Here is a 16,753-nt window from a genome sequence, read left to right as displayed (position 1 = left end):
CCATCAGACTTTCAGAGGAAAAAAAACACCAACCAAAGCAGAACCCACCCAGTCCGAGAGCAGCCCACACCAGCCCCTCAGTTTTGCCGTGACTGCAGGGAAGAGCTGGATCAGGGCAAAGATGAAGGATGAGAGCGGGGCTGAACTCCATGTCCTGAAGGATTTGGTGCAGGGCGAACCGAGAGGAATCCAGAGCGATGCACGGACCGGCATCCCCCGTACCCCGGGCGGGGATCAGTAAGGTCAGGGGCCGCGCGTGGGGATGCGAAGGTGCTTGACCCACGGGAAAGAACTAGCCTTCGAGGTGCATTTGCTCATAATTGTTGCTCCATGGGATTTCTTCTGCCCCCCGCGACTGACCTGATGTGGACCGAAGCGCTTCTAACATGAACTTTCTCCCTGGGATCTGGTGGTCTCTTCCTTTGGTCTTGATCTGGGCGACCCCACCAGTCACTTCTTCATGGTGGTAAGCTGTGCAATTCCAGGAATTTTTATTTGCTCTTGGGGAAGGTGGGGTCGGATTAATTGTGAACTGGGGGGGGGGGGGGGGGGGGGGAAGCCTCTCCCTCTCAGGTTCTCACAAACGAAGCTCGCTGCTGCCAGCTGCTCCGGTCCAGAAAGTCCAGCCTTAAAGAGAGCGGGATTAGACGGTCCCGGCATCTGCTTCCACACCCCGGCCCCGCACCCCGGCCTCCTCCTCCCCATAAGCACAGCGCAGCAGCGGGGGCTGCACGGGGCTTTCGACAAGGCTGCGGGTGTGGGGGGACCCGGCGGGGGCAGCGGGCACCGCCCGGGCTGCGGGGCCGCCGAGGGAGCGGGAGGAAGGCAGGGAGGCGGGCGGGGAACACGCCCGAGGGGCGCGGGTGAAGCACTGCTCCTGGCAGCCGGCCCTCCGCGCCCCGGCGGCGCTGGGAATTGGCTACAGCAACGCTATTTTTTTTATTATTAATTTATTTTTTCTTTCTTCCTCGCCCTCCTCAGCCCCTCCCTCCTGCACAGTTTCCCCTCACTAAACTGCAAGGGCACAGGGCTGAGAGCCCTGCCGGCAGCCCCGGGCCCAGCTTGAAGTGATAGTTGATGTCGGTAGCTTGCTGCAAAACGGGTTTGAATGAAAACACACTGTTCCTCAAACTGGGGACCCCAACCAAGGCCAGCCTGAAAAGTCTTGGTATAGGAGAGGAGTTAAACCCTTCTTGTAAACCTAGGGAACACATTTAACCTTGACACCAGCTGACACGGGATCAAAGCCTGATTTATCAGACTGAGTATGTTTCAATAAAATGACTATCTGTGTCCTTAGCCGTATAAATATTATTTATTGCGATAGCTTTTTGTCATGGTGTCTTCTAACTGCCACTTAAATATATATATTTTTGGAAGTCACGGCTTTAACGATTTTATGGTCGTATAAAATAATGAAAATACAAGAAAAGGACATTTTCTTCTGTTTGATCCCTTCAAAAGACACCTACAGAAGTTTGGAGTTTATGAAAGGTACCTTTCGAAACGTTTCAGGACTAATAGAGACCATCTGGATACAGATGATGTAATTTAATTTTTGTCAAGGCTTTTTTTTTTTTTTTTTTTTTTTTTTTTTTGAGTACTGCACGGTGCTGCAATAGCCGGGCTTGGGGTTCTCCTGAATGCTTCACTTTATTAAAAAGCACAGCATCGGTGACTAATGGTAAAGGATTTCCACCAAAAAGGCAGAGGTAGCTGTAGCTCTGGACCCACCTGAGGAAGGCTCCAGGGCACTGAGGACCCTCCTTCCCCTGGAGTCGGTGCCCGGGGGTCGCCGCGGGCCCCCGCCGCTGCACTGCCCCTTCCCTCCCGCAGGTACATGGGCGCCGTGGGCTCGTCGCGAGTGATGTGCGACAACGTGCCGGGGCTGGTGAGCCGGCAGCGGCAGCTGTGCCGGCGGCACCCCGAGGCCATGCTCTCCATCGGCCGCGGCGTGGCCGCCTGGACGGCCGAGTGCCAGCACCAGTTCCGCCGGCACCGCTGGGACTGCAACGCCCTGGAGCGGGGGCAGCGCCTCCTCGGCCGCGTCCTGCTGCGCAGTGAGTCCCGGGGCCGGAGGCCGGGAGGGGCTTCCCGCGGGCCCAGGCGGGGAGCGGAGCCCCCGCGCCTACGGACTGAGAATAAACGGGGGTTTAGAGGGTCGGCGTGAGGGTACAAGGGTTCCACACGGGGGTACCAGGGGTCCTGTGGGCTGACACCGCCCGGGCAGTGGTGGGGAACAACGGGAAGCGGTGGCCATCCCCCTGTTATCCTTGTTCTTAGCAAGAATGAAGCTGCGTTTTACACTTCAGGAGGAAGGGAAGGGGAAATGCAAATTTATTCTAGGGTCTGACAGTCAAAAGAACGGCATATATGATGATGCGAAGTGCTGCATTGCTTAAAAACGTGTATCAAATAAGAAAGACAAGGGGTGGGGGGCTTTGACACGTTAAGGGATGGCTATGCAGTTCCCAACTTTTTTTTGGTACATAATGGACCCACAAATTAAGGGCTACGGGGAAACCGAGGCGGCAGAATAGTGAAGCAGGACAGAGAATTTTCCATCACAGCCCAACCTCGGGATATCGGTATTCGGGGTGGGGCGGGCTGAAAGGGGCAGCTCATGCGTGAACAGGAGCCCTGTGCGTTGGGATGACAGACGACAACTCCTGCACGCCGGTTCCCGCTGGAGCATTTTACCTGGAAAGCACAGCAGCAGGGTACAATCCCCCCAGGGCTGTGCTGCTTGCGAGGCTGGGATCTGCGGCCGTGCCGGGGCAGCACAGCTCCAGGCTCCCTGACCTCTGCAGGGGCTGTGACAGCCAGTCCCCCAGGTCAAGCTCGGGGGAGAGAGAAGCAGGGGACACACATCTGATGGGGTGAGCCAGGCTTGTGCAGACCTCAAGCCCCTTAGGACTACAGTGTGCTTCCCACCCTGAGGGAGGATGGTTAAGCAGGGTGGTGTTGTCATCTAAATGTTGGGCTGAGGCATCAGCACTAGTTTGAAGACCAGTGAGTCTTCAAACCTCTTGTGTGGTCCTTTTGACTCAAAGAAATGACTGAGATCTGTTACTGTGACAGAATGTCCTTACCTGAGTGATAAATATGCTGAGATTCTCAGAAACTGTGGCTTTTTTCACCAAATGCCACACCTGGGCACCCAGCTGTGGTGCACAGCCAGTGGGGCTGACCCCGAACTGGCACTTGAGTCCCTGGGATGTCCCCAGCACCATTCAAGACAGCCTCTCCAGGCTGTGAGCAGCATGCTGCCTGCAAGAAGGGGAAGAGGAAAGTCCCCTGGGGACCATTGCCCCACTGGTGGAGACAGAGGGGAGGATGGGAGACACTGGGCATGCTGGTCCAAGCAGTGAGATTTCATCCACAGAGCATCATTTGGTGCCAGATTCTGCTGTTGGTGAGCAGTTGGTTTCTGTAACCAGCTTCGTGTTCCCTTAGCAATTATTTGTGAGTAACCAGTAACCTCACCCATAGGCTGAAGTTTTCTGTGAGGTTTGTCTGTTATTCAGGGAAATATGTTTGGCAGAACATGGCCTAATTCTGATGAGGCTACTTAATAAAAGAAGCAAAAATGCAGTTTTTCCTAAAGGGAAATTTTCGCTGTCGGCTTATGTGAGAGAATGACAGCACATCAGGCTTCTGAGCTCTACACTGAGCCTGATCAGGCTGTGATTGCCATGGAAATGTAGCTTGATAGTGCTCTAATATAACTAAATAGTTTGGATTATTTCAGTAAACTCAAATGAAACATTTCTCTTCCAATGATATCAAGTGTTTAATTAACACTTGAATTAATTAAATTTATTTTTAACTAACACTTTACAAAGTTTTGATGTCTCTCAACAACCTCTCTCAGAAATAAATCTTCAAAGGAGCACGATTTTTAGCAAGCCATAGTATCTTCTACCTGATTTTGAAGGCAGTGTAGGGAAGGCATGGCTTGTCCAGTCCTTTTGAAAACTTTTAATTGCCATTTGCTGAAGGTTTGCACAGCACAGGGAAATTCAGGGCCCATTCCTGTTTAAAACATATAGATGCTACTGGAATTGAAATACTAAATAATAAGTTATATGGTGTAATGCTGCCTCTACAATAAAAAAAACAGGTAACATTTGTCTTTGGGGTCCTACTTTACTGTGCTAATATTATTTAAGGCTTACAAGTCCTTCAAACGGGTCTTTCGCACTGCTAGTGGTCTTAGATACTGCACAAAAGTCTACTTCTCTTTCTATGCTAGAAAACTCAGAAAGTAGGAAAATATTCCATTTCCATAAATAGATTTGTGCCAGTATAATAGAATTCTGTATTGTAAAGTACTAATCTTAAAAGCAATTATTACATTGAAATATGTGCCTAATAGCCTATGAGGAGACATAATCTAGAAATTTCTTTGGTATAATAAAGTATCTTGGTTAGGAGAAGGGAAAGCTGCCAGAGCAGCTGGCATGAAGAAGTCACAGCTGCCAGGCCAAATCCTGCCTCAATGACACAAGCATGTACCATTGATTTAATGGAACTTGTTTGCGTCAATTATGGTTATGGGCTTGGTTCTAGGCAGAAAACCTAATTTTAGCTTTTTTTCAGGAAATAACACCCAAGTTTTCTCCGTACCACCTTTTAAGCAAGAAAGTCTATTCCGAATGCTTTGGGAGAGGAAAATCTAGTTTCAAGAGTTACTTGCAGTATTTTGCAATGTACATGTTGTTTTAGTGTCTCTACTTAATAATTTCTTGAACTTGTCTCTCAAATAGCCCTTCATATATTCTTCTAAATTGGTGAAACATGATAGGAATACCAGCTGTCCTTTTCACGTATCTGTACAGAACAACTGATCCGTGAAAGTATATTAATCAATATTAGAAGCAAATGTTTAATATTTTCCAACTCTTAACACTATATTGATGAGCTTTTACCAGGGAGGGGTCCTAGTTTAAGCCATGACTAATTCTGGCTCCAGGGAATGTGTATTTGTATGTTTTCAGCCTAATTTTATCTTTTGCTCTGCAAAAAAGTCCAGGCTAACTCTCTGGACAGCCGCTCAGACTAGCTACACCAATGATTTTTAAAGCGACTTCTTTTGTTTCAGGTAGTCGTGAATCTGCTTTTGTACATGCCATCTCCTCTGCTGGAGTTGTTTTTGCCATCACCAGGGCATGTAGCCAAGGGGAGCTGAAATCTTGCTCCTGCGATCCCAAGAAGAAAGGCTCTGCCAAGGACAGCAAGGGCCATTTTGACTGGGGTGGCTGCAGCGATAATATTGAGTATGGCATTAAATTTGCCAGAGCCTTTGTGGATGCCAAAGAACGGAAAGGAAAAGATGCAAGGGCGCTGATGAACCTTCACAACAACAGAGCTGGAAGGAAGGTGGGTGTCCATCCAACAGATAGATGCCTAGAGATGTTCTTGGAGAACTCTCCCGTGTCTGGGGCGGGTAATGGTTAGCTCTTGCTGTCTGGTCTGAGTTGTTAGGAAGAAATATGGGATGAGCAGGAGCCTGAGCTGCTATTTCTATCTCCCTTGGAGGTTCAGTGTGTGACAGAGATCTTCAAACAGACTGAATTCAACTGATTAATAGTCAGAGTCAGTTCAGTGGCTCCTTGTGTGGGAGGTTAAGCAGGAGTCCAAGTCATTACAGGATAAATTTGAATGCAGGTTTCATTTTGAGCTTAATTCTTATATAAGGCAGAGTTTTACTTTTGGTTAATACAGAATAGAAATTCCTGAAGACCACACTGAAGAACAGGCTTGACTTTAAAGAGCAAATTCAAAATAACACTAAAGAAAAAAACCATCATGTCTGTCCCTTTATGTGTATGGTAAACCTAATCATAAAGTGAGCAGAGATAAACAGTAATTGCTTTACTTTTTAAGAATACAAATCCAAACTACATGACCCTCCAAAAGGTTTTGGCCTTGGGCCATGACCTGCAGTAAACAATCCCCTTTTCTAAACACTGTATGAGAATACCACTCCTGAATTTCAACAAAAAGTCTTTACTTTTACATTGTAGGTGAATAGAAGGAGTAGTTGCCTGGTGTATTACCCACTACTGGTGCAAGGGCTGAGGAATTTGTGCACTAACATTTTGTGATGGTAGCTATAAATAGTAAGAATAGATACTGGAATACTGAATACTGGAATACGTTGTTTCATTATTTGAAACGTGTTCAAAATGTACTGCTTCTATAAAATCTGAAATAATACCAAAAAATGCTTTAATGTGCTGGACCAAGCACTTCTGAAATGATTTGTAGAGACTTCTTCTTTCTTACCTTTGGTTTTCCTTAAGGTATATTCAGTAGGAAGTAAATTGATCATATTCTGATCTTTTTGTGTTAAAAAGTTCCCTTTATATAATCTATAAAATTATTTATAACCATTATTTATTATAAAATTTTATAACCATTATTAAAAGAAATGATCCAATTCTAATGAATGGTACTGCAAGTAGATGATTTTCCTGATAAATATTTGTCCTTCGTCATCTTTCCTCCACCTGTTTATTGCCAGCAGGTGTAATTAATATGTAATATAGACAGATGAGGTTTTTCAGGTCAATGATATGCACATGCAGTACTGTGGCTGTGTTTATGTTACTGTCCAAAAGAGACTGCAGTCTACAACAGTAGCAAAGAATTTTTAGGGGTGAATAATTTCTATGATGAGAACTACTTTCTGTAATAGTTGAGCATCTTAGTAAGTTTTAAAAAATACCGCTGCCAAATACTAAAGAAGTCCTGGTAAGCAGGTAGATTTTTAGAAAAAGATCAAGAGATTTTAAAAAATATATTCAATTAAAAATAATAAACATGTTCTCATATTCCCTAGGACCTGCTTTATGGACAGGGATGCTGTTTTGTATCCAAAGTGCAATAGTGTAGGTTTAGCTTTGCAGGGGATCCCACCACCTCAGCTGCCCATAAGACTGGCATTTGGACCTGGGTAAAACCATCTGTGCCCTCAGCTTTTTCTTGCCCCCTAAAGGGTTGTCAATAAGTTTCATTTAAAACTAGACTATTCCAATTGTATTAATTAAATAATAAGTAGAATAAATATTTATAATATTTCCATATGAAGCATAGAACATAACATGATGTGTATCAGTATAGGAACATCATGGACAAAAAAAGAGACCTGCATTCCTGTATGCTTCTTCCACTTTTAGAATCATAGAATCGTAGAATCAGCCGGGTTGGAAGGGACCTCTGAGATCACGTCCAACCCTTCCAGCAAGTTGTTTTAAACATACAAGTAGTTAAACTGATTTGTGCTCAGATAATTAAAACCAAGCATCTGCTTAAATCCCAGATTTGTGATAGTACCATTGGCAATGAAGTGGGGCCATGGGAATGCCAGTGACTTCTTTGAAGTAGTCATATAATTTAAAAGTTGGAAAGAAAATTGAAAATACTTTGGTTTTATAATACATTCTCTCTTTATTACTAAGTGCTTGACTGAAAAATGCTGCTCCACTGTCCATCAATCTCACTTCTAATCACAGAACTTTCCTCTCTGTTACCTTCCTCCCATGGTGCCGTCCCTCTTGTACAAAAGCTAAAATGTTCATATTTCATGAACCCTTAAGGTATAATATTTATACATCAAATATCCATATCTTCAGAATTAGAAATAAATTATTTATTGCCTATGAACCCATCTGTTGTTCTCCAACATCATACAGGTAGCCTAAACATCTGCGATGAAGCTGACGTGGCTTTAGTGCTATCAAGACGTTAAATTAATGATGAAGGTGATTTCTCCAGTGCAAACTAATGAAGGCCTTATTCTAAAATGTTTGTTAAAAGGTTTATAAGCCTTTTAAGGATACTGTATTTTAAAATTTTGCATAGATCTGATGCCTAGCCCAGGTTTGATGTTTTGTACAGCCTCAGTAAAATTATTTAAATATGAGATGCCTATGGATTCCTGGACAATGTTTGAAACACCATTCAAGGCAAAAGGCAACTTCATGAAGATGAACCAGAGAGGGTCAGCATAGCGACGCTGCAGCTGGAACGATGGGGAAAGGGAGTGCGTTCACCTCCCAAGGAGGTGAATGATTCTGTCTGTTTCCCAGATCGTTTCCTCCTGCCCAGTGTGTCCTAGTGCTATGGACCATCTCGATCCTCGGGATGAGTGGGAAGGTAAGCCCACCAGCTGGAGGACTGTGTGTAAGGTTGAGTCAAGCAACCAGAGCAGATCAACCATGTGAGTTGGTGCTTGATGCTACCAGTGGGTGTCACTACAGACCATAACATGGAGACTCATCGCAGGCCTGGCATTACAGGATGGATGGAAAAGGGCTGAGAAGCAATCAATTGTAGTTTGTTTTACCTGTGTATATTTTACTGCATTTCTAAACAGGCCGTGAAGCGGTTTTTGAAACAGGAGTGCAAATGTCACGGTGTGAGCGGATCGTGCACTCTAAGGACCTGTTGGCTGGCCATGGCAGACTTTAGGAAAACAGGAGATTATCTGTGGAAGAAATACAATGGAGCAATTCAGGTGGTCATGAATCAAGATGGCACAGGTTTCACTGTGGCTAATAAGAAATTTAAGAAGCCAACTAAGAATGACCTGGTATACTTTGAAAGCTCTCCAGACTACTGTATCAGGGACAGGGATGTAGGTAAGCCTCTATCATTACACATGAATGGTTTTATTTCAGACATTTGTAATTCAAAGGTCAAAAATTATCATTATTATTGAGAGTGTGTGTGTGTGTATATAAATCCATGCATGTAACCAGCTGGAAAAAGCCAGGAAGATGTTTTGGAAGGACAGCTCTATACAAGAACAATAGTTTCTCGATGTCTCTAGATGTGCAACAGTCAGTTGTTCTAATGTGATTCAGCAGTTTCTGCCAGATGCTATGGAGCCCTGGAGATGCTGTAAGGCAAAAGCGGCTTTCAGCCACTTTCAGTTTGAGTTATGCTCTGGAGACATGTCCATACTGTGCAGAACTGCATACACCTTGTGTCACACAGCTCACTCCAGAGCTGCCCCAAGTCCTGTGATGTCCCTGTGATACCACCTCCTGTTGCGTTGCTTCTCTTCCACATCGTTATGCTACTGCTGCAGTGCCCTCCTTTATCTGCACATTCCCTGCTGCTCACTGTGACCGTGGCTCCCCTGGCTGTAGACACACCTCTCCCCATGTGGCAGGTACAGCCCCTTGGTGCTAACCCAACGATGCTTGCACCAGCCAGGGCAGCTGTGGGTAACACAGAGCGAGGCAGCTGGAGGATGTGCAGGTGGGTGAAAGAACAGAGGTCAGTTGGACACAATGTTGAGCAACACAGCGGTTTATTCCTCTGTACAAGACAGTGTTGGCTCCGTTCATGACAACCATTGCATTCTCTGAAGAGTTGTGCCAGCCCCAGTGGGAAGAAATAAAGTTTCAGGGCTGCTATTAACGCTGAATTTTCCTGCTTTCAGAGAGTCGATAGAGATGCGCTTAGCAGTGTTCCAGGATTCAAGGAATTGCCAAGCACCAGGAATCCTGCTAACAGTTCTTGACCCATGTATAGTATTTCCTGATGTGGCAATTAAAAACTAGCAACTAGAAAACCAGAAACTGGGAAAAGAGAACCAGACTGAGTAATGTATGAGAGATGTTGTGGAACTAATTAATAGGTTGTATAACAGGCCAGATTGCACCCCATATGACATATCTGTAAGTATCTGGATAGCAATGCAGCTCAACTCTTCTTGGCACTGCTACATATTTACAATCCAAGTTTGCTTGGAATAAACATTGCAGAACAACTGTACCTAAATAAGAACAATATGTGAATTCCTGGTCATGTACTATTGACTTCAATGAACCCAGAATTATTTCATCCAGTATGCTTACATTGTGCAGTGTTTCTGGTTAGTTGAGTAGTCAATGTAATTTTCGATGTTATTTATGGTTTTGGCAGGTGATGTTTATTACCTGCATAAGAACATATTCTTCCTTGAATAGTGGCTAACATTGTGAAGTCTAATACTTCAACCCAAGTGAATAAATAGGCATATTGTGGCATTGTGCAGAGACTAACTTTGCAGACTAGGATTTTTTCAAAACATTTATTTCTTGAGGTTGCCTCGTCCATTATAAAACCCATGATTTCTTATCTCCTGGAAGAAGAACCTGTACACAACCCAATTCTATGTCAAAAAACAATTTAATAATCTCCTTGTATTAAGCCTAATCTCATCTGTCAGTCTTGTTATCGTGGAGGAGAGCAAGCATTTTTCACTGCAATGTATTATGTGCATTTGCCAGACGCTGACAAGCCTGCCCAGAGATGGCAAAGTCTGACATGTGCTTTGGCCTAGCTCAAGATAAGGCTGCAGTTGAGGCAACATTTCTTTGCTGCTCAGAATTCAGGGAATGTGGCTGTTTGAAAGAGCATATTTTTAGCAAACTGCAGAAAACTTTTGATGGGATGTGGAGTGCCCTGCTGCTTGTGTGGAGCAAGGGAAGAATCACACAAACAAAACCTGATTTGGCTTTGAGAGAGATGATTTTGGCAGCTGAATAACATTTTTTCATTTTTTATATTTGCCCTGTTGAGCACTCCAGAGTGTCAGCCCTGTTAAATGGCTGCAAATGAAATGACATTTTGGAAGTCTGAGTTTGGAAATAGGTGGGGAGCATCTCAGCATCAGCTAATCTAGTACCGCTGCATTTTAGTATGTCCTTGAATATAGTTCTGCCTTTCACTTGTATTCCCTGGAGAATGATTTAGTGCTTCAGGAAAAAAAGTATAGCTGGAGGTTGCTTAGTATTGGGACTGAATGAAGGATTCCCAGAGGAAACTTTAAGAACCAGTGACTTAAAGGTGCTCAGGGATTCTGCCATCAGCAGCCTACCCAGAAAAAAGCAGATACCTTCTCTTCTGCCACTGGAGCTTTTAGCCCTGGTTCTTCTCTCTGTTGGTGGGCAGTCACCAGAGAGTGCTGAGGCTGAATACAGCCCCCTGGGTCTGGCACTCTGAGCTGGGTAGCTGGACATACATACATGGAACACCCCTACAGTATGAAATATATGGTTTATTTGGTTTTTCTTTCTCTAGAAGGAAAAGGGGAGTAATTGACTTCAGGAGAGACATAATATGTGGAAATCACTAATAGCAGTTCAATAGAAAGAGAATATAATAACGTGACCGCGTTTTCCCTCACATTGAGATTTCAGGAAGGACCAAAGGAAGATTTTCAGAAGTGTTCAGAATTCATTTAACTATGCTCACATAACTCTGCTGAAATAATTTTTGCTCACAATTTTGTACTCAAAAGTTGATAGAAACAGAGGTAGGACATCCCAGAGAGCTTTGAAAAATCTTGCCACGAACATAGAAATGTTGCCACTCTTCCTTATATTATCATAAATTTCCAGCCTCCAAACCCAGTACCAGCATACCCAGGACTGCCCAGGGAAAGACCTGTTAAGAATGATAGAGCTGTGACAAGAACTAAAGTGACAGCTGCACAAGTGGCAGTCCCGCTGTCACACATACTCCCTTACCCTGAATGCATTACTTCCCCTATGAAATGCTCTAAAACCCCCTCTTGCTTGTCTGCTTTTATAAGCCTCTATTTGAAGTATTTTAAGTTTTAAAAGGTTGCTATTTGCCCATCCATGCAGGCTAGGTTGATTGAAAGCTGTTGCCAGTTTATTTGGAACATAATGGTGGACAAGCAGAGACTGCTTTAGAAATAAGCACATGAACAGCTGTAGCCTGCTGGCCAAGCCTTTGTTAGAGCCTGTTGATCATGGACACTATTAAAGCAGTGTAACATCTGCCTGCCACAGAAAATGTTTTAGAACTGGTTTATTAATCATTTGTACAGAGCAATCAAAAAACTCTATGCAGTATTTGAGTGAAAATTCCTTCTACAGGGAGACCCCCACCAAAGCGTGTAGAGCAAGCCGAACTCAACTAAGCGTGTTGACATAATGTGTATGAGCCAGGAGGTTGTGTCCCCAGGTGTGGGCATCAAGGTGGAGGTGGTGGGCAAAGGCAGGATGGGGTTGGTGAGCTTATGTTGATTGTTCACATCTGTTCTTATAGCAGTGAGGCTTCAGCCATGTGGAGGTGGTGGTGGAGCAGACGCAGGGCATATTTATGTGCAGATAATCTCAAACTGCTGCAGCAGTCCTTCAGGACCTGTTGCAAATCCATGTGCCATGTGCTTCAAGTCATCCCTAGGTTTCTCCCAACACTCACATGGTCCCAGTTTGAGTACTGTCAACACCAGTGTCACTGCCTCTACCTATGCTTGGGGCTGGGGACGCATACTTGGACTGTGGTGTCCATCTCCTCTGTCCCCAACAGGCAGACAGGGTACTGTAGCTGTGTTTGAGGACCCTCCACATCTGGTCTCCTGGTGGAAAGCACTGTGGAGAGGCATGTGCAATGCTACAGGCAGCCCTCTGGAGTTGTGTGTTGGGTGACAAATCACGTGGCCAGGGTGACCTGCTTTGGGTCCTTCCCAGGATTGTTTTTGTGTTAATTTATTCTCTTGCTGTCCCATATAAGCCATTTGCTGCATTTTTGAGGTGAATGAGGCCAAGTCCAGATTGTAGCCTGGAATTTAAAGTGTAGCCTGTGAGTCCTGGTGTTGTGCAAGATGTGTTAGTACTTGAGGTATGTAACCCATGGAGGGAAACCAATCCTGATCTATGTCAAAAACTTCTCACTGAGGCTGGCTTCATACAGGCAGTCCCGGTTCAACTTGTTGGCCTGTATCTCACAGCCTGAGCATTGCAAACATGTTGAGTGTTCCAGCCCTGTGTGGGCTTATGGTAGAGCTTGTGATGACTTCCATTAGGGCAGCTCCCCTCCAAGCACTGTCTGGCAAGGGAGCAGTGCCATCACCCCCAGAGCCTCTGGGAGCTGAGAGGTTATGAAGTCTCTCAGTGGCTATAGAAACTAGAATGAGACACATATTTCCTCAAAATTGAATCTGGATAAGCTGTTTTTGTCAACACATTGCTGTCTCTTCATTACTGGCCTTGGAAATCCCAGCCTCTCCAGACAAGGCTGCCTCCAATGTGTGCTGCCTGTTCTTTCCAGCCCTTCTATACTGGGTGTTGTACATAGGTTCCAGTAGCTTCAGAGATACTTTTCTCTGAATATTTCCTTTAATTTTTCCCCCAAAACACTAGTGAGGAAACTATTACTGGGGATTTCACTGGTTTTGCTTTTTTTTTTAGGTGGAAGTCAAATAATTAATGTTATTACTTGACATCAGATTTTTAATCAATAGAGTAGAAGGGAAAAGATCACGTTATAAAGGAATAAATACATTTTAGAGCTTTAAGAATGGGGAAAATTATTTTTCAACTTAGCATATGTTTGCTTAAGAAAACAGCTATGCAAACCAAGAAGAAAGGGTTTGACGTACAGGCCGTAAAGTCAGCAGTATTAAAAGCTGTGGATGTTTTGCCAACATAATGTGTGTAGACATGGCAATTCCAATACTTGAAATGAAAACAAAAAAATTGCATGAAAACTTTTTACAAGTTAGAACATAATTCTGCCTCTTAAGAGCTAAGGAGGTGTATCACAGGTAGCAGGCAAAGATCAGAAAACTCTGCCTTATTTTGTGCAGTGTCTTCTGTAGTCTTCATTACCCAGGGTAATGAAGACGCGCAAATAACTTGCTTGGCTCCTTGCTGCTGACTATTGCTCATTTTCTTTCTTGCTAGAGAAGCCATAGAGATGCTGAAGATGCTGTTTGAACTTTAAAAAAAATGTTAATTTTGCCTGGAAACTAAGCCTTTATATTAGCCTCTTTTCAGTTTTGTCACAGTCTGTGGATCATTTAGTCTCCTGTCCTAGTGGTGTAGTAAATGTTGATGTTTTGTTGTGGGCAGCATCAGATGTTAGCAGCTTCTGACTGTTAGCAGCTGAAATAATTTTGATTTTGAAGCTGGTGGCAAAACTCCTGTTGAAAGCAGCGGGTACATTCTGCTTGGGTTCTTCTTCACTGCTGTGTGATTTCCCCATACATCTGCAAGTAAGAACTGAGGAGCTGGAAATTACACTGTGCCTCAGCTGAGGCCACTTGGGCAGCACAGCAGCACCTTTGTGGCTCCAGACCCCTGAGCCAGGGCCGGTGCCTCAGCCTTTGGCAGCAGCCAGTGAGTGGCTCCTGGGGTGGGCAACTGGGGCAGCTGTGGGTACCTGCTGATCCTGGGGGCAGGTGGCCACACAACATCCTCCTGCTCTGCCTGCAGCAGACCTGAGCCAGCCATTTGATATTGAAGCTTTCCAGGTGTATATTTCAACCTAATGAATATTTAAATATTTAAATAAATACAGGCATCTAGACTATGGAAGAGAAGGCTGAGATGTGTTCTAGGGACAGCAGCTGAAGCCTGTCCTGACTTAGATGCAAAAAGAGCAAAATTTCCACCCCTATGCCTGAGAGGCTGAATCATGTATCAGTCCTGCAGTCTGAGGTGACTGTGCTCCAGTCCTGAGACCTCTCATTATATCAGTGGATTGGGGACAGCCCTGAAATAACATGAAATAACATAACAGCCCTGGTGCTGGGAGCAGCAGGGGATGGAGGGACAGTGAAGACTTGTATGTTATGAACTGCTGTGAGACAGCAGTGTCAGTATATACAACCATAAGTACACCATAAGGGGGAAATGAAAATTAGAATTTATGCACCTTAGATTTTTAATAATTGCAGATTAATTACAGCTTAAGTTTTATTAATTGATTGGCTTGCTATCCTAATTTATGCAAATTTGAATTAATGTCTGTATATATTTTTCTTCTTTCTGTATATATAATGTCTGTATATATTATATGAGGTAAATTGCTCATGTTTGGTGTCCACCTGTGAATACACTTTGTAAAATGTTTCCAATTAATTTAATTATCCCAGTCATTATTTAGGAAATATCATTTTGACCAAGAAGAAGAGAATGGAGGTGTAATTAGCGCTACAGAAAATTTCAGAAGAATGTTAATTTCATGAATATACTTGAATTTGATTTATAATAACAATACATAAGAAATTAGGTGAAGCAATGAATTTTCATGAAGTTTTCAGATTGATAGTAATAATCTGTCAACAGCTGTGGTATTGATCCTAAAATGTACCTTAAGATCAGTTTGTTTTAGATAAGCAGCAGCCCCTATGTGGTACAGTCGTTATTCAGGCTAAGGTGTCTTACAGAGCCGTTTTGTGCACATGGAGATGGGCAGAGGCATTTCAGCCACTCCTGAGAGTTTCAAGAACATGATGAGGTGTGGTTTGCTTCTTACCCCTTCCTCTGTCTACAGCAGGCTATAATTTAGTTTCTTCTAATCTCTGTCATGAAAGAGGAGGAGAACCCTTGGTGTTACCCCACAGAGATGAGAGGCACACAGAGCAGCCATTCTTCAGCTGAACTGGTGGACATGGGGACCATGGGTGGACAGAGGGGTGCTTCTGCAGTCACTTCTGCAAGACTTTAATCACTGGCAGCACAGTTACTTTGGCCCCTTGCAGTCACCAAATTTTGTGGTCTTCTCTTTCCCAGCCCTCCCCTGCCCACCCAGAGCTCCTCGCCAAAGCCAATGAGATCCTGAGCACCACAGGGATGCTCCTCTTGGGCACCCTGTTTCACACAGCCCTGGGAGGCTGGGCACAGGGAGCAGGAGGAGGTTACACAGCTGCCTCGGGGAGGGTGTCTGCTCTCTGGAGAGGAAGAAGGTGCTAGGGAAAGATGAAGCAAAGCATGATGATATCAAGAGAATCAGGCAGAGCCTTCAAGTATTTGGTCCACTTTACTCCTCATCTCCAGACCTGAATTCTAGGGGACAATTGAGAGCAATTTTACCTTATTATAGGCATTTCTCTGTCTCAATGTTGAATCCTGGGTAATGTGATGCTGAAGGATCAAATAAATTGTGAATTATGTCTCATACCTATTTTCATTTGCTTTCTGTCCTTCCTTAAAATCCGCCTCCTGACATTTACTGTGTTCCCTCTGTAGGGTCCCTTGGGACAGCTGGTCGGGTGTGTAACCAAACCTCCCGTGGCATGGACAGCTGTGAGGTGATGTGCTGCGGGAGAGGCTACGACACGTCCCGCGTCAGCAGAATGACCAAATGCGAGTGCAAGTTCCACTGGTGTTGTGCTGTGCGCTGCCAGGACTGCCTAGAAGTGGTGGATATTCACACTTGCAAAGCGCCAAAGAGCGCTGGCTGGATCTCCCGGACATAATGCACAGGCTGCTGATGCTGAGGACCACGACCTTTTGCCCTCCCTGGTCTGTGTAGGGAAGGCATCTGAGGTCTTTGCTACTTTTACACCTGTTTTGCCTTTGTTATTCATCGCACAGAAGTTGCTGAATAATTAATAGAAACACTGCAGCATTTACTTTCCATTTCTGCACGACAGTGTTGCTGCAGAGTTGTCTGTGCATAAACTGATGCAGCTCTGGAAGGACGTACTTGTGCCAGGACACTTTCAACCACCATGTAATGCTCCTCCAGACTACTTGTCATCAGGAATACAGCAAGACACAAAAATGGGGCACCTCTTACCACCAGCAACTGCATGGGCTGAACTTGCTTAAACATCTTCTGAAGGATCTTGGGCAGGTCACAGTTGTGCCCTGGATACTGAAGGGCTTGGGAGTTTGAGCACTGGTTGGTGATTTCTCCATGAAAGAGAATTTGGGGCCAGGTTGGTGAAAAGCTTTACTGGAGGGATGTTTGTTCATCCCTGATGTACTGG

At 44.6% G+C, this 16,753-nt stretch overlaps 1 protein-coding gene across 1 annotated transcript; it reads left to right on the top strand.

Moving 5' to 3' along the window:
* Window positions 1-355: 355 nt before the first annotated feature.
* WNT2 (Wnt family member 2) lies at window positions 356-16,381 on the top strand. The gene is made up of 5 exons (XM_027661080.1): window positions 356-466; window positions 1,837-2,060; window positions 5,105-5,382; window positions 8,384-8,648; window positions 16,008-16,381. The coding sequence occupies exons 1-5, from the start codon at window positions 387-389 to the stop codon at window positions 16,235-16,237; spliced, it is 1,077 nt and encodes a 358-aa protein (XP_027516881.1). The 5' UTR covers window positions 356-386; the 3' UTR covers window positions 16,238-16,381.
* Window positions 16,382-16,753: the final 372 nt, after the last annotated feature.

Source organism: Corapipo altera, unplaced genomic scaffold (assembly GCF_003945725.1).
Source record: "Corapipo altera isolate COAL_440 unplaced genomic scaffold, ASM394572v1 1, whole genome shotgun sequence".
NCBI classification, from domain to species: domain Eukaryota; kingdom Metazoa; phylum Chordata; class Aves; order Passeriformes; family Pipridae; genus Corapipo; species Corapipo altera.
This window is presented reverse-complemented; position numbering and strand designations above follow the sequence as displayed.

What these genes read in the sequence shown, in the direction of transcription:
- WNT2 (XM_027661080.1), top strand. Translation starts at nt 387, where the DNA reads ATGAACTTTCTCCCTGGGATCTGGTGGTCTCTTCCTTTGGTCTTGATC. An exon ending in CGGCCGCGTCCTGCTGCGCA is followed by an intron (nt 2,061 to 5,104) that starts GTGAGTCCCGGG and finishes CTTTTGTTTCAG; the next exon opens with GTAGTCGTGAATCTGCTTTT. An exon ending in ACAACAGAGCTGGAAGGAAG is followed by an intron (nt 5,383 to 8,383) that starts GTGGGTGTCCAT and finishes ATTTCTAAACAG; the next exon opens with GCCGTGAAGCGGTTTTTGAA.